General features: G+C 49.7%; 5 protein-coding genes across 5 annotated transcripts; 2 read left to right on the top strand and 3 right to left on the bottom strand.

Annotated features, from left to right (window-relative positions):
* Positions 1–1,589: 1,589 nt before the first annotated feature.
* On the bottom strand, positions 1,590–3,397 carry F5B22DRAFT_636055 (uncharacterized protein; the record flags this gene model as incomplete). The annotated part of the gene is made up of 3 exons (XM_047977234.1): positions 1,590–2,163; positions 2,194–2,853; positions 2,913–3,397. The coding sequence occupies 3 exons, from the start codon at positions 3,395–3,397 to the stop codon at positions 1,590–1,592; spliced, it is 1,719 nt and encodes a 572-aa protein (XP_047831226.1).
* A 455-nt stretch (positions 3,398–3,852) lies between these two features.
* Positions 3,853–8,924, top strand: F5B22DRAFT_646109 (uncharacterized protein; the record flags this gene model as incomplete). The annotated part of the gene is made up of 3 exons (XM_047978686.1): positions 3,853–5,753; positions 5,808–7,837; positions 7,918–8,924. 3 exons carry the CDS (start codon positions 3,853–3,855, stop codon positions 8,922–8,924), a joined length of 4,938 nt encoding a protein of 1,645 aa, XP_047831225.1.
* A 184-nt stretch (positions 8,925–9,108) lies between these two features.
* F5B22DRAFT_128459 (alcohol dehydrogenase) lies at positions 9,109–10,722 on the bottom strand. Its single transcript, XM_047968937.1, has 3 exons — positions 10,381–10,722; positions 9,607–10,312; positions 9,109–9,474 (listed from the first exon to the last, which is right to left on the bottom strand). Exons 1-3 carry the CDS (start codon positions 10,606–10,608, stop codon positions 9,293–9,295), a joined length of 1,116 nt encoding a protein of 371 aa, XP_047831224.1. The 5' UTR covers positions 10,609–10,722; the 3' UTR covers positions 9,109–9,292.
* A 1,509-nt stretch (positions 10,723–12,231) lies between these two features.
* Positions 12,232–14,137, top strand: F5B22DRAFT_128453 (glycoside hydrolase family 76 protein). Its single transcript, XM_047968936.1, has 3 exons — positions 12,232–12,744; positions 12,813–12,998; positions 13,067–14,137. Exons 1-3 carry the CDS (start codon positions 12,391–12,393, stop codon positions 14,039–14,041), a joined length of 1,515 nt encoding a protein of 504 aa, XP_047831223.1. The 5' UTR covers positions 12,232–12,390; the 3' UTR covers positions 14,042–14,137.
* A 534-nt stretch (positions 14,138–14,671) lies between these two features.
* F5B22DRAFT_128482 (uncharacterized protein) lies at positions 14,672–20,138 on the bottom strand. Its single transcript, XM_047968938.1, has 2 exons — positions 15,310–20,138; positions 14,672–15,254 (listed from the first exon to the last, which is right to left on the bottom strand). The coding sequence occupies exons 1-2, from the start codon at positions 19,959–19,961 to the stop codon at positions 14,867–14,869; spliced, it is 5,040 nt and encodes a 1,679-aa protein (XP_047831222.1). The 5' UTR covers positions 19,962–20,138; the 3' UTR covers positions 14,672–14,866.
* Positions 20,139–20,928: the final 790 nt, after the last annotated feature.

Below are 20,928 nucleotides of genomic sequence, written 5' to 3'. Positions count from 1 at the left end.
TCCCCGTGTGGGCTATAATGTTGACCTTCAATGATGACGAGATAGCCGCCGAAGCGCCCCTCACAGTGAATACTTCAATTCTCTCTTATTTTTCAATCTCCTGATGAACTTAACTTATTGAGGCTTAAAGATGCAAGAGGCGCAAAAAAAAATTAATTTTTCTCTTCTACTTCTTCTTCCGAATTCTCGGTTGCCACGGCGGCATCATCGTATAGTCCCACATCGGATGCAAATGAGAGAGAGGAAAAAAAGGAAAGAAAAGTTTTAGATAGTATTGAGACTATCGCGCAAGCCACTAAAAATTTTGGCGTACTAGCAAAAGATATGCCCGTAAATCATACCCTATTGCTGTATGCTCTTGTCTGGGTACAGAGTCAAATTATGCAAGTGTTTGTTTCAATGATATTCAATGTTTCTTTCATCCGTAGCCCACGAGCGAGGTTAACTACCTGTACTTTCGTACCCCACTTAGATACAGGCAGAGAGCTGGCTTCATTTGCTTGGCGCGCATCAGGATTTGGAAACACTCCTCCCTCATCACATCATACCAGCCTCTCTCATTCTCATCACAGTCGTCTCACATGTTGCTTTGTTTCTACACCATTTCGAGCCTAGCGACCCGGCCACCTTGGGGTTCTAGGCAATTGAGAAAGACAGATGAGTAAAAAAAAACTTCATGCTACATTGGACGTTTTAATGCCGCTTGAATATCACTTCGGCAAAACCTTGTGGCAGCTAGAATCCGCCGTGGGCTCATCGCAATCACGCAGGGTGCCAACAGCAGCGCATTAAAATAATTATCTCAAAATAATTACATGCTCCGTTACTAGCCATGGGCGTACTCGAGTATACCTTCGCCGGCCACTTTTCGGGAGGGTGAGAACGCCATCGATGCGCAAAGCTCGGTTTACCGCCGCCCTATCTTGCCTAACGAGGTATCGGCGTAGTGGCTCGATATCAACGGCACTCGGCAAGGGTATAGCCCGGAGTTAGGCCTAACGCCAGCGGCTATCAGGATGCCATCGCTTTGATTTCAATCTCTACTACATTTACTGAAACTATGTTTTGAGACGATGATGTCAAGCATCTTCAGAAGGTCCTAGGCACTGCACTGGGGTGTCTGGGGACTTTCTCCCGCGAGTTATATGATCATTTACCTCATGGGGTCTTGTGCCAGTGCTCCTGAGAAAGGAAAAAAGAAGTATCAGAGCTCGCATCAAATACCTGAAGCTTATCGTGCTTCATAGGACCTGGCTGGAACCTGACCATCTGAGCGTTTGGGCGTAGTGCACGCCTTGATTCAACGAGTCTCGTGATGATGTATTGGAACGACAGGTGATTGTAGTTTTAGAGAAATGATGGAAGAGTACAAGGACCGATACTTCACTAGGGATTCTGGCGATGTTTGGTTGCGTGCAATTGGCATAGGTAAGTATGTTCAAGTTGATGCTGTGCACATCACTTTACTCCCTTACTCATTATCATGCCGGCATTATACACCTCGCTTGTATTCTTATATATCCTAGCCTGAGGATGCCAGTCTCGCACCTTTTCTCTACTACCTTCTCTCAAGCTGACATGATGATCTTTCAGGATGACTGAGGTTTAACGTACTCGCTCCTCCACCGCGGATTTCGTTTAGGTATGGCTTTTATACCTCCCTTCCGTGGCTCAAGCTGGATCACCCGGTTTGGCACAACCCTTGTATATGGTTTCTGTCCAGGGCCGCGATCCACAGCCTGGTATTTCCCTATAGCAATCTCACTCCTCCCTCTTATGTTGGTATCAGCATCTACGATGACGTCGCCAGATTCGTTCAGCGATTCGTGTAGAAACACTACACGATCAGGTGTCTGTGCAGCTGCTCGAAGGGTCTCCAACTCTTCAGGCAATTGAAAGACAAACTTCTTATCGGTATCAAACCTGAGATGAGCCGGCAATCGACTAGTCCCTAAAACATCTCTCCGATCTTCCCCTAACCAGATTCGCGACATACCCGGCCCTGAGGAGAGGTAGCAAGCATCGAACGGGACCATGCCGCTGAGTCGTTGTGAAAAGCTAGTGCTACCGGCTTGGTCTTCCTGAGCCAGAACCGGACAAAACCCACCCAAGGTCGGCCGTTCCGCTGGCCATACTGCCTCATCTGCTCGACTAACCAGTGATCTGCCGTCGTCAGTACATATTGACACATACATCTCGTACCATTTCAATCTCTTTCTGCCCCCAACTACATTCACTTCCATTACTCCCTGAGCCGGGTATTCTGTCATATTCATGTTCAACCTCGCCAGGTCAGATTGAAGAATGATCGGAAAGGTCGCACCACTGTCCAGGAGCGTGCCCAATCGGCACGAGGCGTCTCTGCTGCGTGCCTTTTTCGGGATTTCTGTTGCATCTCCCGATTCGCTGGTTTTTTCTGGCGTTCTTTTTCGTTTATTACTCGAGACTTTATCACGCTGGACTCTAAATTGAAGAGCGATTTGGTAGGTGCCAATACCGTACTTATCAACCTGGAAATTCCGCATGAGACAAATACCTTTCTTCGCTAGAACATCATTCCCGGTCCCTGCCAGAGGAGGTTCTTGCCAGAGCCAGCCAGGCCCGTGCTCGGCAGCGTAACGATCGAGTCTTTCATGTCTATCTACACAGAAAGATTTGTAGTCTCTACACCTGTCTACGACATGGCCCGCGTATAACAAAGTGAAGTCGTGAGAATACGGTATCTGTCCGGATTCGTACCCCTGGATCGCTGCTCTGACATTGATTTTCTCATCTTCGCATTTGCTATTGTCTAGGATCCATCTTAGCAACTCCAAGCGTTGAGAAATGCGGTTTCGTTTTTCTCGTTGGTCCCTGAAGCACTCATTATTAGCTCAGGGGACTCGGCTCTTAGTCTGCGAAAATCAACGCACTCAGGCATATGATTCTCCTCGTTATCCTCCATTCCAGCTCTCTCCTGTATCAGTTGATTTAGGATTCTCCTGTTATGGTCTACTTCATTTGGCGAATGTTGTTCGTGATATCGCACAATGAATTCCTGTTGCTCGATTTCGCGATTTTTCCGCTCAATGTGACTCAAGTTTTCGCCTAAGTTGCCAACAACCAACGATTGCCATGGCTTTCCCTCTTGGAATCCAACCGCGCCAGCTAGTTGTGACGATTCTGCTTCTCCGGCTTCCACCGCAACACCTGTCTGGTCTTCGGCTACTTCTGGTGTGTTATCGTCTGGCTTTTTAGCATTTCTAGACAGGAAACGAAGCCTGCGTCTCTCTCTCGATCTCCATTCAGACTCTGACATCGCAAGCGACGCAGCGGTCCTACTCCTATGTTCACTCGTCCCGTGCAGAGATCCATCATCGGAGTACCCATCGGTCCCGCGCGGCCTTTTTTGTGACATAACAATTTGATTTTCTGCTGCAGCAACTCTGGCGACGATCGTGAAGCTTCTATGACGCACTCCAGCCTAATTAGCCACTAGCATAGTTGCCAAATTCCAGACAAAGCCATTTTGACTCAAGGAAGCTAAAGTCTGCAAACGGCAAATGCATGTATAGTGGGTGTCTCACTTGTACTCGGCGAAGACTACAGCCACGTTCTTTGTCTAGCTGCATTGTAGAGCTCCAAGAGCAGCCGGTCAAGGAAGACCGCTGTCCGCGGAATATTCGTGTTCCATTCTTGGCAATTGATGGATGCCTTGGGCAAGAGACTGAGCTCTCCTACTACTCTACTAGAACGACTTTTTTTCTTCTCATTGACCTCTCTGCTCAAGTAAGCATCGAGCAGTGTGGCATCCTTACGACCACTTTCCGGCTTTATACACCGCCCTTAGCCAGACGGTTTCTTACATACAAAATGGCGCCAATACAGTTTTCAGGTGAGGGGGTTGATCGCGCGCAAGTGCTTCAGCGGCTCGATGAGCTCTACAAAAGCGGATTTGTTGGCAAAGATGAGTTTGAGCGTGCAGCCGCAAAGATTTTGCATGCCAGCATTGAAGGAGATATCGCTTTTACCCCGAAGGAGTACGATCCAAGCGTTACGATCCCGCGTATACTTGTCTATCTCCGGGATAATGACGCAGACCGCGATGTTAACTGGAACGTGAGCTTCCCACTAATACAGGGGTACATTGCGGAGGCCACTCACCAGATGACAACCGGTGGTCTTGGATACAGTAACCCTAAGCTGCGCGCTGCCTTCGAGGATGCGCATGTTATGGTCAGGACTCACCTGACTGCAGAGAAGCGTGCCCGTGAAATGACGCAATGGACTGATGATATCATGCGAGGCCAAACCACGCAAGAACGTCTCCTGACTTATACGAATGCATTTCCACTCCCCGATCCTGACCGCGCGAAGTACAAACATTGGCCAGTGAAGCCTATGCCGCGTCTTGGCGATCTCTCCCCGGTCTGGTCTACGTCACTCAAGATTCTTGACCCAACGGACGAGATACCATGCCTCGCTGAGGTAGATAACTATGTTGAGAGCGAGGAAAATTATTTCCGGGACGCTATGAAACGGGTCAAAACCGGCAACAATATACATGTTCATTGGCGGAAAGAAAACAAGTTTGCTACCGAAAACAGGGCGTATGAAAAATACATGAGATGCGGCCCAGAAGACCTTCGCAAGTACCCGCCTCCGTACGACAACAAAACTATAGGTCCAAAAGAATCTAGTAACCCAGACGGAACGAAGGGCCAATCATTTTATCATAGACGTGGATGGCAAAGAGCCGCACTTCAGCAATGTCTGAATCTGTTTACGAGCTACGAGAACCGTGCCATTAATACCCCGTGGCGTCGACCCATCTTGCCATATGGGCCACCAGCGGCTTTACCCAGTGATACAGCCTATGCACCACGGGTGGTCAATCCTGAGGATGCAGATGAAAAGTGGAAGGATCCGTTTTCATGGCTTCATTGGTCTACTCAGTATTCTCAGATCGTCGATTTTCTGGCAGATTGTCAGCGCCAACGATACAGAACTGTTGCCTGGAAGGACTTCTCAGCCTCCGCATTGCCTAATAACTTCCGTGGGCCACACATTTACACAGGCTTGGCTGTTCATGATCAACACTGGTTGAAGATTGGCCAACACCTTGAGAATCTCGAAATCTTGCTTCATGCTGCGTGGGGGGCAGCGCCTCGCCCCTTACTGAGAGCTATATTACGTGATATCGATGCCGGGAGACGTGAGAATACTGGAGGCCCTAATATGGACAATAGTCGCCTGTTACCAGTCAATGACAGTGACGAGTTGCAAGATAGAAAGCGCTATTGGCGTCGGGATATTAAACGCCGGACCGGAATCGACAGACACGTAGACAACACCGAGGATGATAACTACAAGCTGGTATCAGACCATGAGATTGAATGGTTGAGGTATTTGGCGGAGCCTTCGCGAACGCTAGAAATGTGTGACCCAGCAAAGCTACCACCACACAACCTTGCCGTTGTGTTTGATGTAAAGCTTCAATCATTCTTCCAGGACCTAGAGCTTTCGGGAGGTCTAAACTACACAGAACTTTCACTTTGGGCAGAAAATCGCCATGATATTGACGAAGTCGTGCGCACCTACAACCCACCTACACTCAGTACGGCGCTAGCATATATAAATGGCTCTTTGGAATCAGAATTGATTTTCAGCGGAGACATGGACCCTAATCCGGAGCATCCTAACGCTTGCTACCAATTTTCTGTGGAAGAAGCAGAGTTTTGTTGTATTGAGTTGCAACAGCTTGGTAGATGCATGTAAGTACTAGGCAGAGCACAATGGTCCGATACTGATTTGCTAACTCGGCCTAGATATATACCAAGGAGAGGCGAGGAGCCTGCGAGGGTCGGCCGACCGAATTATAACGTACACCCCGAAGATCGTGTTACATGGCGCTACCAAAATTCCTATCACTTCCGCGAGAGCAATGAAGAACAGGTGGAAGACATGGTGCTCCATTACCAGCAATCATACGGCAGCTGGGCTTTGTGCAATGGGGATAGACCTAGGTTCGCTCGTGAGCTAGAATTCATGCTAGATCATGCAGGGTTCGACTTCACGCCCGAGTTACAGCGTGTAGAAACACAAAAGCAGCCTACAACGACCATAGCCGCTGCAAAAAGACGGGAGTTCATACATAAATATATCGTACCAGAGGGGTTGTTCTCTATCGGAGACGCATCGCCCGACGACATTGAATATGAACGAGACTTTCCTTATCGAGCCGATATAGCCCCCTGGGAAGCAGTTGGTGCTCACCTTACGAAGTACCACGAGTATGTCAAACAACAGCGGTTGAATGAACACTACTATTATTCGGGTGAACCATATTTCCCGCAAACACCGGAGAGGACTGCACAGTTCTTCAGAAATCTAGCTTATCGCATGGGCCGGACGATGAGATACGTGGATCAGATCAAGGAGAGATTACAAGTTCTGGAAAAGCCGTCGAACACGGAACCAGCAAAGGCGTCTCTAGAGCTCTCTGCAGAGCTCATAAAGCCCCGCCCCATCAAAAGCATGAAATCGAATACCGCTACAAGCTTCCCAGTAATTGAGAAATTGTGGCAGCCAATATCTACTAAGACCTACGACCTTGCTATCGAAAAATGGACCTTGGCTATAGCAGCAGGCTCGGGTGAGGTGGCTCTCATACCTCCAGACATCAAGGACGTCCTAGCAAAGGCAGACCCTAATTCATCGTCTCAGAATCCGCTCAAAGGCAACCAGGACCCCTTCACTATCATCCGGGAGGGTATCATAGATGACTGTTTCCGGAACCGGCCCACTATGTACCCAGGTCGGATAGGCGGGTGCGTGGACAAAAAGAACAAAGAATATCAAGGCTATGGAAGACCTGACCTCTTTGTGTGGGCAACAAAGGACCAAAGACGGTACCAGGCTCAGCACACACGCCGTTACTTCTTTAACATGCAACGATGGCCATCCTCTCGCATTCTTCCACACAGACTCGAGGCCATCCGCGAACGTAAAGACGAAACACTTCGGGTAAATCCATCAGACCCTGACCAAGCCTATGGTATCTTGACCAACCGACTACCCATCGGAAGGGAAAAGCCATTGTATGCACACCCCATAATAGACCATCATCACGGCCCCAGCCCAGACGACTGGCGCGCATTTGGTGACTACTCTGAGATGGATTTCCGTAGCCCTACTCCGCCTACGCAACATACTCGACCTCCTCAATCTCCTGAAACTTCAGTAGATCGTCTCTTCGTCAACGGCAAGGTAGTTAGCCTTAGTTCAGCTAGTAGCCATAGTAGTGACAGTGACGGCGACGACGGGGTTGCCCAGCAGAACAAACCTACTAGCAGCGGGATCAACAACAACAACGATAACAATGTCATTAGCATCAACACCGTCACAATCGACGATGACCCCGTCAACATCAATCCCTTCGAGGCCAACCTCTTTCAGGCGACTACTAGTGGCAGCTATACCACCACCAGCAACATGCCGTCAACAGAAACGATGCCTAAACTGTGGGACACGTCAAAGATTGGGACAATAGGGGGGCCAGCAAGGAGGACAACAGGGAGGACAATAGGGGGAACAACAGGGGGGACATCAGGGGGGGCATCAGGGGGGACAACAAAAGGAACAACAGGAGGAACAACAGGAGGGGCAACAGGAGGGGCAACAGGAGGGACATCAGGGGGGACATCAGGGGGGACGAAGCCGCCAAGGAGGGACCGACCCTTCAGGGGTCTCGTTCCCTACAGACGAAGCGATGAGAGGTTCGCGCCTGGGCCAGCCATCTTTCCCATGGGTGATACCTTGTTGCAGAAGGTAATGATCAGCGAGGAGCTTAACAGCGGTAAGTGAAGAAAGCAATGCTATCGAGCCACAGACGACTCGGGCCTGCATATCCGATACTAACATGATATCCTCAATTAGCAATGTACCCGTCACAGCCTTTTTACAAGGAGCCATTACTAGGTCTCCCAAAGCTACTGAAGCATCTTGCTTCTGGTGCGCCTAAACGACTAGTGCCATTGGTGCCCCCAGTCGCGAGGTCAGTTATTCCTCGGAGCAACCCACGGAAGCGGAAGATGCCTATCGAGTTCTTGAACGGCCCAGCAACCAAGAAATTTCGCAGTGATGCTTCCGCCCCCTTGCAACGAGGTGGAAACGGTGGCCAGTTCGCGGCGGGTACAATGGAAATTAAGGAGGAGACTGTGCCCGCTGTCAAGACCGAACCGGGCATTACAACAGACCCATTCGAGTACACTACGGAAACCAAGACCCCAATGCCATCCGCTACGGAAATCCAGACTCCAATGAATTATACGAACGTGGCAACATCTCTTCCTTCATTGCCTTTATTTTCTAAACCTTCCCGAATGACAGCAAAGAGCATACTCGCGGCGAAGTTCCCTGATGGTCTCCTGACATCAGTCGTCGCTCTAAGCGACATGTATCTGGGTGCTCTGGTAGCCCTGGAATTCAGCATCAATCATCAGCTTCAGGAGTATGGGCTCCAAACAAGCGTGCAGGAGCTTAAGGAGGAGATCACTACCGAGAGATGCAAGGCTCTTAAGCCGTACATAGGCTCGTCGAAGAACTTCCCTGTACAGGCCGTCGGTCTACTGCTAGAAGGCCTGGGCGAGAAGTACGGCTTGAAGCTGCAACTAGGTACCGTCCAAGGAGTGGGACCAAACGTCAAGAAGATGCATGATACAATAGGCAAGCCAGGAATTACGTCAAACAGTATCATCCCCTTGAAGACTCGCCTAGTGGGATCCAAATACAACACGGATGAGGATAGGATTGTCCTTTGGATCGGTCTCGATACGTTTGAGCAGCTCAAATTCCTCCATGAGAATCCTTATAGCGGATATAAATACAATACTTACAGGGGAGTAGGGTCCGTTAAAGCACAGCCAAAGGAGACAAACGCTTGAACGGACCGAATCGACAACAATATAGTTGTTTAGGGGCAACGCTGGGCATCCTGAACAACTACCTATGTGTACCTTTCTCCACCAGTAGTAGTTAGAGATCAGATCTTTTTCTTTTCTTCCCCCCCTTATGTGTGTTTCAGTTGGCAGACGCCGCGAACCCTTTGTCCTCGCTCACAGTTGGACGAATCCGGCTCCTGTCTAGGGAAAACTTCATTCCAGTCATCATTTTCAGTGTATTCTAGTAGTTTAGAGAAAGCAAACCAAATAAGAAAAAAAAAAAAAAAAGAATGACAGGCTTTTCATGAAATACCGACCCATTGAAATAACTGCCTAATGACTGTGATAACAATGGTTGCTATTTAACGTCTTCAAGGGATTCGGATCACTAACTTCCCTATCCCCCCCTTAGTCTTGTGCACCTTTTCGCACTCTTCCCTGACAGTTGCAATGTCCTCGAGACTCACTACCCTCTTGACAGCTTTTACCTTGCCTGTCGCGATGAGCTCGCCAGCGCGCTCCAGATCCTCCTGGACACCGTAATCCCCAGATACTTGGATGCGAAAGATTAGTGACTGCTCTTATATAATTACAGCAATAGACATTTAAGGGTATTTTCCCCATCCTAGATGAGGAGTATGTAACCTTATAAAAAAGAAGTCGGTCCGTAAAGAACTCTACTCACCAAATGTGTACTTGATATTCGTACCACGCAACTTGAAAGCGTAGTACCACTGCACCACAGCCAGGGCCCAGAAGACCCAGAACGGCGCCGTAGGCAACATCTCACGGAAAAGACTGGGATGCGGCGCGCTGCTGATAGACACCACGACTCCCTTCTTCGGGTTGGCAAGGGCGAAAGTGCCTATGAGGTCCCACTGCGTGTTTAGGACGAAATCGACGCTGCCGGATGGCACGGCGTCGGTGAGACATTTCACAGTCTTATAGTCGACGACCTGGTCTACAAGCCCTGGGAGGTATTTCTCTACGAGCAGGACCTTCTCCGTTGATACCGTTGAGATGACACGTCCAACACCGTAGTGGTTCTTCAGCAGTTGGATCGCGATTGAGCCTGTACCGCTGAGTGCCCCGGGTACAAACACCGTCTTACCTTCCAGACCATCCGCGACGCCATTCTCACGCAGGAGTCGCAGGCCCGCCTCCACGCATTGGTAGGCTACGAGGGTGTATCCTGGAAGGGAGGCCGCGTCCTCGTGAGATAGGGCAGCGGGCCTAGGCAGCACGCAGGATTCGGTGGTCACGGCGTATTGCGACAGGAAGCTGTTCTCGGCGAAAAGGTCCAATGGACGTCCTTGTAAGGCGACGGCATATACTTCGTCACCTGGCTTGAACTTTGTCACACCTGTCCCGACAGCTACTACTACCCCGGACTATTACATGCCGATGGGGTTAACGCCGTGTAACATGAAGGAGGGACAGACGACGAACGACTACTCACGCCTTCGATCCCAATTTTTAAAGGAAACACCATCTTGCCGGGTAGTATCCTTGTCGCTCCATTCGCCCGCTGTGTGTCGCCTGGCTGTATAGCGCCGACATGAACCCTGATGAGGACATCGGTAGGTTTCTTGATGGTTGGCAATGGTGCGTCAATGATTTCATATTCGGAGGGAGTGCAGAACTTAGGCGCCACGAGGGAGCGCATAGTCGAGGGTAGGCCGGCCATGTTTTCCTTGACAATTATCACGGCCGATGAGAGAAGCAGATATTCGGCGAATTCGGAGATGGCTGTTATCGAACATTGACAGCTCCGAATTGCGAGACTAAAAAGATGGGGGCGTTGTTGGCTGCCACGGCTTTACAACTACACTACAAATGCGTCTGGTGCCGATCAAGCACTTGTCTAGTCCGCGCGATCTGCTTTCATTTCTCTTGAACAAACAAGGTATTCGAGATGAGTCTACCTAAAATGCTCGTACATCCAACGTTGGTCCTTTGGTTGCCGATGTTCCACACGGCGGAGTTCCGGCCGGGTCGGCACAAATTTGGTGGAGTACTGAACATTCTTCATCCGATTGTCCATCAGCTTCGGCATGGAAGGCTGATGGCCGATACTTTAAAAAGTGTAACGAGAAGATAATTTATGCTGTCAATGGCTATGGATACTTGTCATCTTCTGCGCATTCCGAGTGACACTATAATTAAGTAGGTATTGAGTTGCACGCTGTTTGGCAGACATTCTAGGCACGGCCACGTACGGCGTATTTTGGCCCTTGTGTTTAGTATGCCCCCCCCTCTTCATCTCAAAAAGAAGAAACAGGGAGCCATAGTTCCTTTGATATCCTGAGATTTCAGACAAGAAGAAACCGAAATACGTGGCGGGTCGTATAGTTTTGGATTGGCTTGGGCTTCCCTTGCATTGTTGTCGCCCTGGCGTAGTAGTAGATTGTTCAGATGCCTCAGCTAACGAGTCCCAAGGCCAATCAATTTATGCAAAGGTAGGTAAGCCTGCAACGAATTACTACATGCCATTATTACAGGACACCACAGCACACTGCTACCTGACTCGGGCTATGACCTGCAAGGCAATATGAGAGTGAGGCGGAGGGAGCCGAAATGTCGACAATAGCTGCTGTAATTTATTTTCCTTTCTATCTGTCGCTTTGCAATTACATTCTCTAAACTGCAGTATATCCTGACTCACGGACGTCACAGTAGAAGCGCCTTGTTCCCTCGATTAGCCGTGGAGATCATTGTGTTGGCGAGACGCTGAGAAAGGGCTGGCTACACTACAATAGGACTAGCAACCCAAGACGTCTGCATTGATATGGAACTATTATCAACGCTCCACGACCTACCGTTTACGTGTACATAGTATGTTTGTTTGGTGAGAGTGAGCAGCATACCCAGAACAGAGCCCAGAACTCTGCCCCCTGACTAGCATTCCAGGACCCCGGCTAATGATGTGCGGATTTAGCTCGACCAGGAATAGTATGAAACGAAACCTGGCTGCAGGAACATGGCGCTCGCATGGCTCCCTCGCCCCAATTCGAATCTCGGCAACCCGTTTGATTGGCGCGTAGTCGCCCAAGAAACGCCGAACTTCCGCTTTCTCCAGGAACCGCCGCCCAGAGTAGACTGTTAAGGTAACAGTAGCAGCGACATGTGAAGGACGATTGGACCAGGGCATCGACAACCGCGTGGCTTTGGCACCACCGTTGGCTGTCGTCAGCTCGTGTTCTTCCTCCTCGGTCCTAGCGTACTGGAGTAACTGTGTACGGGATGCCGGTACTACTGTACATAGTATGTAGTCTCGAGGGGGATCAACTGACAATGTTGGTTCAAAAGGGCCTTGGGCCCTCCCTCAACCGTATAGCTAGGCTAGAGAGTCAACTCGTTCATTCATTATTCCACACATACACATTCGTTCTTTTCTTTTCATCATTCTCTTCTTGGCGGTGTATAGTTAGTTGTTGTCGAGTTCGCTTGTGTGTTTCAACAAAATAAGATGAAGACCTCATCATCGACACTCGCCGCTGCGGCGGTGGCTTTTGCCCATGCCGGTTTAGCTCTGGAGCTCAACACCGCCGATACTGCCTCTATCAAGAGCGCCGCTAGCCAGGTCGCCAAGGGGCTGTACGTCTTCCACAACGAGGCTGCGACAACGGGTCAGTTCAACCAACCACAGCCTTGGTTCTGGTGGTTATCGGGCTCCGGCTGGACCGGACTCATGGACTATACCGTTTATACAAAGGACACAACTTATAAGAAGGATCTCCTATCTGCTCTCGCAAAGAACGTCGGTCCCAACTTCGACTTCGTACCGCCTGAGCAGTCTGGCTGGGAGGCGAACGACGACCAGGTAAGATAGCCCGTCGTTATATAGATGCCATACGATATGCGGCTCGTTGTTGCTAACATGGTTTTTAGGCATATTGGGTATACACTGCCCTAACAGCTATGGAATACGGCTTTGACACGTTGCCGGGTGGTCCATCATGGGATGTCGTTGCCACCAACGCTTTCAACCTCTTCGCAGAACGCTGGAACGCAGACAGCGGTACCTGCAACGGCGGGCTAAAGTGGCAGTACGACCCCAAGGCCAATGGCTGGACAGTAAGTTTCCTATCCACTCATCCAACTGCCTTCAGGGCCAGGGTATTCTAACGTGACAACTCTTGTAGTACAAGAATGCCGTGACAAATGGTGCAATGTTCCAGACAGCGGCTCGTCTAGCCCGCTACACGGGAAACCAGACCTTCGCCGATTGGGCCGTCAAAATCTGGGACTGGTCCCGTGGCGTCGGGCTCGTCAGCGACGACTACCACGTGTACGACGGCACGTCGGATGAGAATGGCGCCAACTGTTCCAAGGTGAACCAGGACGAGTGGTCCTACAACATCGCCACCTACCTCCACGGCGCCGCGCACATGTACAATTTTACCGATGATGCGGTATGGGAGGAGCGCGTGCACGGTTTTGTCAAGACGGCCGACTCCAGATTCTTCAAGAGCGGTGTCATGTTCGAGCAGAAGTGCGAGCCTAACAAGGCCTGTACCACTGACCAGACTTCTTTCAAGGCCAGCTTGTCACGCTGGTTGGGCAAGACGGCTGTCCTCGTGCCCAGCGCTAAGACGACTATCATGGGTATGCTGGAGAAGAGTGCTGCGGGCGCCGCAAAGAGCTGCGTCGGACACGGCAACTCAACCTGCGGCGTCGCGTGGACCGGCAACGGCTTCGACGGCCAGTCAGACTTCGGCGTCGAGCTGAGTGCTCTAGAAACTATCCAGAGTCTTCTCGTCTTCGATGCTCCGTTCCGCACTGCTAAGGGAAGTGGTAAATCAGATGATGACACCCCCGATAACTCAGGTGATGATACTCCTGATACCACCAGTGCTTCAACTCCTGTGGCCACAAGTACTGCCACACCTGATGCTACAAGCACTTCCATTCCCACAAGCACAAGTATTGCCATTCCTGTTACTACAAGTTCTGCGATCTCTGCTACGACAAGTATTGCTACCCCTGTCACCACCAGTACCGCCACATCCGTAACCACAGGCGATGCCACACACGAGACCAACCCTCCAGACCAGGTCAAAACCCCGCCTACGAAGGGCGCATGTGGTAAGAAGAAGAGGAGACACGTCAGGAAATAAGCGAGAGAGGGAAGGGATAATATTATATTTTAGCTGTACATATGAAAACCGCGATATCGCCCGTATATATATTTATTATAGAAGCGAAGCTCGATCCGATTATATTACAGGCCAGTTAGGCTTCGGATTAAGCCAAACAGATAGCAAAATCACGCTGTATTAAAACTTGGCTCGGCTATTTGACTTGATTACATGTCGATAGGGTGGTCTCATTACACAAAACACCGGAATGGGAAAATTCTAGCTTCATGCAGTATCACAATTCTTTTCGTTTCACTCACGTTTTCAGCTTCTGTATGTATTGTATCTCGCCAGCTGCCCGGAGTCGTGCAAAGTAGAGTGACTGACTGTACTACATACTCGACAAAACGTCAGGAGCGTAACTCAACGACGTTTTTAATAATATTTTCAGTTGCAGTTGCCATTACATTCATGAGTCCATGCCAAGCTACCCCCTAGAGTCCAGAGGTTTCCTCCAAGGACAATGCGTCTCGCGACCCCGAGTTCGGTCGACTCCCTGCTCAATCAATGCTTCAACAGCAAACAAAAAACACCGTTTACAATGAGCAGATACATAAAAAAAAAAAAACACCATACCATACCAACACCGCCTTGCAACGACACCAGCTCCTTCTAAAGAAAAGACGACGTATAATGCAAGCAAGCCGTTGCCCGTGAAACCTGGTATCACTCACCCATATAAACAAGGTCCCAGCCAATCAACCATTCATCCATTCCTATCCCCCATTCCCATGAACGAACGAACGAACGAAGCGCTTTAAAATAAATTTTCTTTCCAGGAGAAAAAGTTCGCGTTGCCCAGACTTACTGCGTCCGGTAGAACTTCCTGTACAAGAGATGCAGTAAAAGGTTGACGTTAATCCTGAGGTTGCCCTCGAAGAAGTCCATGAACTGGCGCGCCTCGAACTGCGCCTGCAGGAGGTCTTCAATAGGGATGACGGCGCTGGCCCCGGGGATCTGGATGTGGCCACGACTTCCCTCGACATTAAAGATGCCCACTTGGTCGCATGCGATCGTCAGATTGATGCTGCTCCAATCGCGCTCCGGTACGCCCTGCCATGACACTACTACGCCCTTTCCGAAAAGCGCGCGCACACTGTACTTGTAAGAGCCGAATTTCGGCACCCGGCCAGATCGCTCGAGCTCTCGTTGATGGTTGTATTGTTTCGTGAAGGGGAAGAAATGCCGTTTTCTAAGATACGTACGTTAGTATGACCTATGAAAACAGGAAAATACGGAAGCCTTACCCTTGGTTCTTTTGTAGAGTGGCCATGGCCTGCTCGATATAGTCATCGTAGCTCTTTCGCTGCTGTTCGAGGTATTTGGCTTTCTCATGAAGATTGCTGAGCGTCAATCGCACGCCTTCCAATTCTCGTTGTCGCTGAACTCTCCGGCGGCTCTTGGTTCGGATATCCAGCGCAATTGCGTTTAACACGTCTTGGTAGTAGTTGTGTTTGGTGATGCGCCCCATCTGCTCTAAGCGCATGATGTTCTCTAGAGCGTTGCGTTTCATGTCATAGTACGACATGCGAGTCACATCGACCATATTCACGTCTGAGTAGGCCCCCTTCGTATTACTGCCGGAAGCAAAATCCTCCCGCAGGAGTGCCTGCCACTTCTGCTCGTCCTCTTGCGTTGGCGGCCGTACAAGGATTTCTAGCAAATTGGCACCCGTCTGAACTCGGATGATATATAGAATGCATCTCTTCGTTTCCATGAACAGAGATTTGACGTCCGCCTCTGGATCATTGACATCGTGGAGCTTGGGTGTGAGGAACATTTGGATATCAGAGGATCCCGCGGCGTGCATTTCGTTCTCATTGTTCTTGGCGCTACCCAGATCTTGAAGGATCTCATAGAGCACGTCGTTGCGACCGGGGCATATGCTAGAGATTTCTTGGGCTACTAGGTTATGGATGGCAAATATGTCAGTCATTTTGATGTATAATGTCGGCCTATTTTTGGCGTAGAGGTCGTTGAATTCATCCACCCCGAACGTATGCTCAGCATCAGCGACTGATATCAGTCCATGGGTGGTATTGACGAGGCGCTCTATAGAATCGCCCACAAACGCATTAAGAGGTTGGAGGTAAATATTATCCCCTCCAAATGGACGACCGGAAGCTACTTGGCTGAGTACCTTAGCAACTTCACCCAGGTTTCGCTTTTGGAGCGGGCTAAGAATCTTTTCAATGACACCAACTTGCTCGGGGTTGACAAGTGCTGGCTGAAGGTAGAACCGCCAAACCCAGTTGCTTACAAGTTGAAGTATATGGTGCTGGGGCTCGCGTTTGAATCGACTGCATAATGCTTCGAAGATCTGCTTGCATATGAAACGAAGTCCATATGGCATTCTAGGGAGCAGGTCTTCTAAGGCAGTGAGAAATTGATCACAAATTTCTCTGAGGTCTCGAAGGTGGTCGATAAATAGTTCACGTGTCTCCGGGTCCTTGATAGCAAGATCACGGGGGATGTCTAGAGGGCGTCTGCTAGGTTGTCCGGTGCGAAGCTCCTCGTTGTTCACTGCCGATCGGTAAATCTGCATGGGATCGCTTTCGAGATCTAAATCAGGATCTTCAACGATGTTGTCTCGTATTAATGGGCCAAGTAGTTCTCTCAAATATTTTCTGTCACGAGGAGATCGACTGTAGTTGGCCAAGATTCTTGACCAGAAAAAGTTGCCCCGGAGGTAGTCTTGCACAGAGGTGCAATAATCGACCTCCTCACGGATCGACTTAGCAATAAGTTTTAGCAGGTAGTATTCCTCCCGCGTTTTCTGTGCATATCCAAACAATCCCATGACCAAATGTTCAATGCGCTTGCACTCTTTCTCAGCAGTTCCCTGCTCTCTTAGCCGTCTGAATAGCCGTGAGAGGTATTGTGGCTGTGTTTGAAGGTTGAAGAAGAGTTGTTGGTATGAGTCGAGTTTTTTCCTGGAGCTCTTGTTGAGTGCCTTGAGGTCGAACTGGTTTCCAGAAGAAATAGAGGCATTGGCGAGAAGACTAGTGGTGTGACCTCCATAGTTGCTCTGATGTTTGACTACTTCATCTAGCGTGATTTTGTTTTTGACTAGCAATGCAATTTTGATGTCCAGTTGATCGATGTACTGTTCAAGCATTTCATTCTGCCGAACTTGTTGGACAACAGTCTTTCGTATGCGTTCGAATTCGACTTCTTCGTTGAAATCAAAGCCACTATCATTGAGCAAGTGAACGAAATTTTTGACAGCACTGACAGGGGGGTTCTTCCCAGTTGTGAGGCTTTTGTAAGCCTCTCCCTGCAGCTTGGCACGGACAAAGCTCTGGATCTTGACCACCTTCTGCATATTCTCATTGAAGTGTTTCTTCTTGGCAGCGAATCGACGTCTTACCAGGAATCCTTGAGTTAATGCCTGCAGTTCGATGATCTCGTCTTCGTGTTCATCGAGCTCATTCAGGAGCTCGCCGACGTTGCAACGTAAAAGCATTGCTCGTGCTAAGGCTTGTAATGAAGTCACTTCTTGCTCGTAAGAGTCCAGTTCTTTGAGGAGCGACTGATGTTGCTTCCTGAACAAAGATGCGCGGGCTCTCGCTTGCAGGTCCGTGAAAATGGCCGAATGTGTGTCGAGAGAGTCAAGAATTGCCGTTATACGTTGGCGAGCAATCATACCACGCGCAAGTGCTTGCAGGTCAAGAATCGAATCTTCGTGAGCATGTAGGTCTTCATTCGTCTGGGCTATCTCTCGGCGAACCGCTGCAGCCCGTATGTGAGCCTGTATAAGTCCAATGTCTGAGCTGTGATGTTGAAGTTCGTGTTTAGTTGCAGCAATATCTTGTCGGACTTGACGACCTCGGATATTCGCTTGAATTGCGGCCCATTGTGGTCCGAAGCTCTGAAGTGCTTCTTTTTGAGCTTGTAACTGGTGTCTGGTCAGCGTCGCTCTGGCAATAGCCTGCAAACTAGTGATCGTTTGAGCTTGCTCCCCCAAAGAATTCAGAACGCTTCCCACTTTCTCCCTGGCTAGCATTCCGCGAATCGCGGATTGAAGTTGTAATACAGGACCAGCCATACTACTCGTCTCCTCCTGTTGTGAATGGAACCGCTTGCGTGCAAGATGACCTCTAAGCATGGCCTGGATACTGCGCACCGGCCCATCGGCCCGCACCAATTGAGACTTTGTATCTCGTACCTCATTTCGAGCTTTAATGGCTCGCATCATGCTCTGGAGCTTGACAATGTCCTTTTCTTTAGCCTTCCAAAAATGTTCCCTGTGCATCATTCGTTGACGGACGAGAAATCCTCGGGCTGCGCTTTGAAGGTTGACGGCAAATCGCTGCATCTGGAGTCGATAGTCCATAATTTGCCGTGTCCATTCTCCTCGCATACGCGACTGGAGATCGATAAGCCAGTCTTCAGAATCCCATAGCTGTTGCATAAGCTTGCCCAGTTGCATTCGGAGCATGGCGCCGCGTATTTGTGCTTGAAGATCGGTAATGACTGTTTCGTTTTCGGCGAGTTCTCGGTCGATTCGTTCTTCTTCCGTTTCAACAGGCTCTGGAGGGACCTCGACGCCAAAGTCTGCACCCATATTTCCGAAGCTAGGCATATTGACACCGAGCTTATCAAGTCCCTTCTGCGTAGCTTCTAACTCGTGATGTTCAAATTCCAGTTGGCCCACAAGGTTACCTATTCTGAAGTCTACTATTCCCTTTCTGAAGAGCAGCCAACTGAGAGCATGTATGCAATAAATGACTTTGGGGATATTCTTCTTCTCATACAGATCTATCAACTCGAAGCGAAATAGGTCAGGCATCTCTACCTCGTCGAGGTAACGGAAGAATGTTGCAACATTATCCCAATGCCTCGCCTGGAGGCGCGGATTTCGGAATATACGGTATCTTCGACTGGGATTGAGCGCTTCCACAATCTCAGCAAGCGTCACACCGTCTCTGAGTGCTTCCTCTAGCTCGACAATCGGAGGGATTTGACGATGAATAATGTCTTCGATCCATTCTTTTGCCTCGCCAATGTGACAGAGATATTCGTAGGCTTGGATGAATTGGCGTTGTTTGTCCATCCAATTGCGACCTTCAAAGCCGTATCGATCGGCACGCTGTCCATTCTTCAAGCCATCCCCTGTTCCCATGCGCTGTAGTCTCCGCCGACCTCGTAAGCCTACTACTTCTTGTGCTGGCGAGGTAAGGGCGAACTCGTCGGATGAGCCGGGTTCCGCCGCCAACTTGGATAATGTTCGAAGTTGATTCGTAGAGGAGCGACCTAACTGTTGCAAGTTCGGGGCGGCTAGAGGAGAATGCACAACAGCGTGTTGAGAGCTCGTTGTAGTTCTGGCGATGTCTGGACGTATGGAGTCTGACCGTGTTAAAAGCATAGAGGTTGGGCGGGCGTTCTTTGAGGGAGAGAGATGCGTTGGTGAGGCTGCTGGCGATATCCTGGTTGGCGATGTACTAGGATCATAGTGAGAGAGCTTGCCAATATCGATGCTTTGGCCACGTTCATGGCGTTCGAGGCGGTCGCGCCGGGGGGGTGTGAGAGGCGGTGCAGATGGTGGAGGAGGTGAGCCGGAGGCGGGCGGCTGTGGAAGAGGCCTCAGTGACTGTCTAGCCATGCTGTACATCTTTTCAGGGCTCTTAGGGGCCTCATCAAATGTGGTCGCCCTGTGTCGAATCACAGCTTCACTCTTGCCTCGTTTGTGTCCGACGGTCAACGAGCTGTAGCCATTGGAGACAACGGAAGAGCTTGTGCTGGCGTTGCTGGGATTGTAGAGATCAGAAGTGAAGGAGGCGTGTGAATAGCCCGACGACGCGGACGACGATGTTGTTGATGGCTGGCGAGTCACAGGCGCGGGGTCAACGGTGTACGACTGGCGGAGAGGATGCGGGCGGTACGACATATCGTTCATTCCCTGTCACCAACAGAACAGTCCAATGGATGGTTTCCCTCGAGTATATCAAATATTTCGTCAGAGGATAGCGTCTGCATAACAGCGAGTATACAGATGGAGATGACAAAGCTAGGAACCGGTCGCTAAAGTTTGACTCGTTGAATCGGCTATGCTGATGCTGTATGGCTGTATTACGATAGACAAGCTTTATTCGAATACGGTCGTATTGTTGATTGTGAGACTCGATTTTTAACAAACACCAGTTGATGTGTGTTTCCGGTTCTTGACGGCCGAGTATCCAAGAGCACAGACTTTTATCAAGTTGTCATGCACAAACAAACAAGGCGCGCTCTCAGCGCACCCATGCGGTGAAATGGCTATGCAAAGACTCAATCAGGTGTGGCGTAAAGGCACTGAGACCATTTACTGGATTCTCTCTACTCGGTATATTGAGGGTAATGAGAGATGGGCCCTGGTTGATTGGAATCGAAATGAAATGCAGCACAGGATCGGGAAGAAAGCATTGGGCATCATGGCTCTCCATAACAGGCAGTTTGTTTATTTATTTTCCGAGACAGCAGAGGGGCAACCTGACTGAAGCACCGGCCACTTAGTGGGAGCCCCTCTAAATACAGGGGGGCCTATAGCCTATAGTGGGGAGCCCTTACCTAAAACTGCTAACAGTACCTAACGGTCTGCTAACCTCAACGGCTACCTAAGGCACTGAGTGCATGTACCCTGCTAACGCCACCTGCAAGCGTGGGTAGTTACCATGTGCCCTAGGTACTTCATGCGTTCATGCATTGGCTGTCCTAGCCACGCAGCTGTTTGTTCTACTTAAGTAGGTAGAGATAACTATATGTAAGTACCTAATGAACCAAAACATCTTGAGAGAAATTTGGCTCTCTCTTAGGTGTTCTACATAAGTATCTTGCTAATCACAATTTTAGCTCTTAAAGAAGAGTTCACTTAACGGTGCTGTGAA

Source organism: Xylaria bambusicola, assembly GCF_022495145.1.
Source record: "Xylaria bambusicola strain CBS 139988 unplaced genomic scaffold F5B22scaffold_18, whole genome shotgun sequence".
Lineage (NCBI taxonomy): Eukaryota > Fungi > Ascomycota > Sordariomycetes > Xylariales > Xylariaceae > Xylaria > Xylaria bambusicola.
The sequence above is the reverse complement of the archived record's forward strand: the minus strand, read 5'-3'. Positions and strand labels throughout refer to the sequence as shown.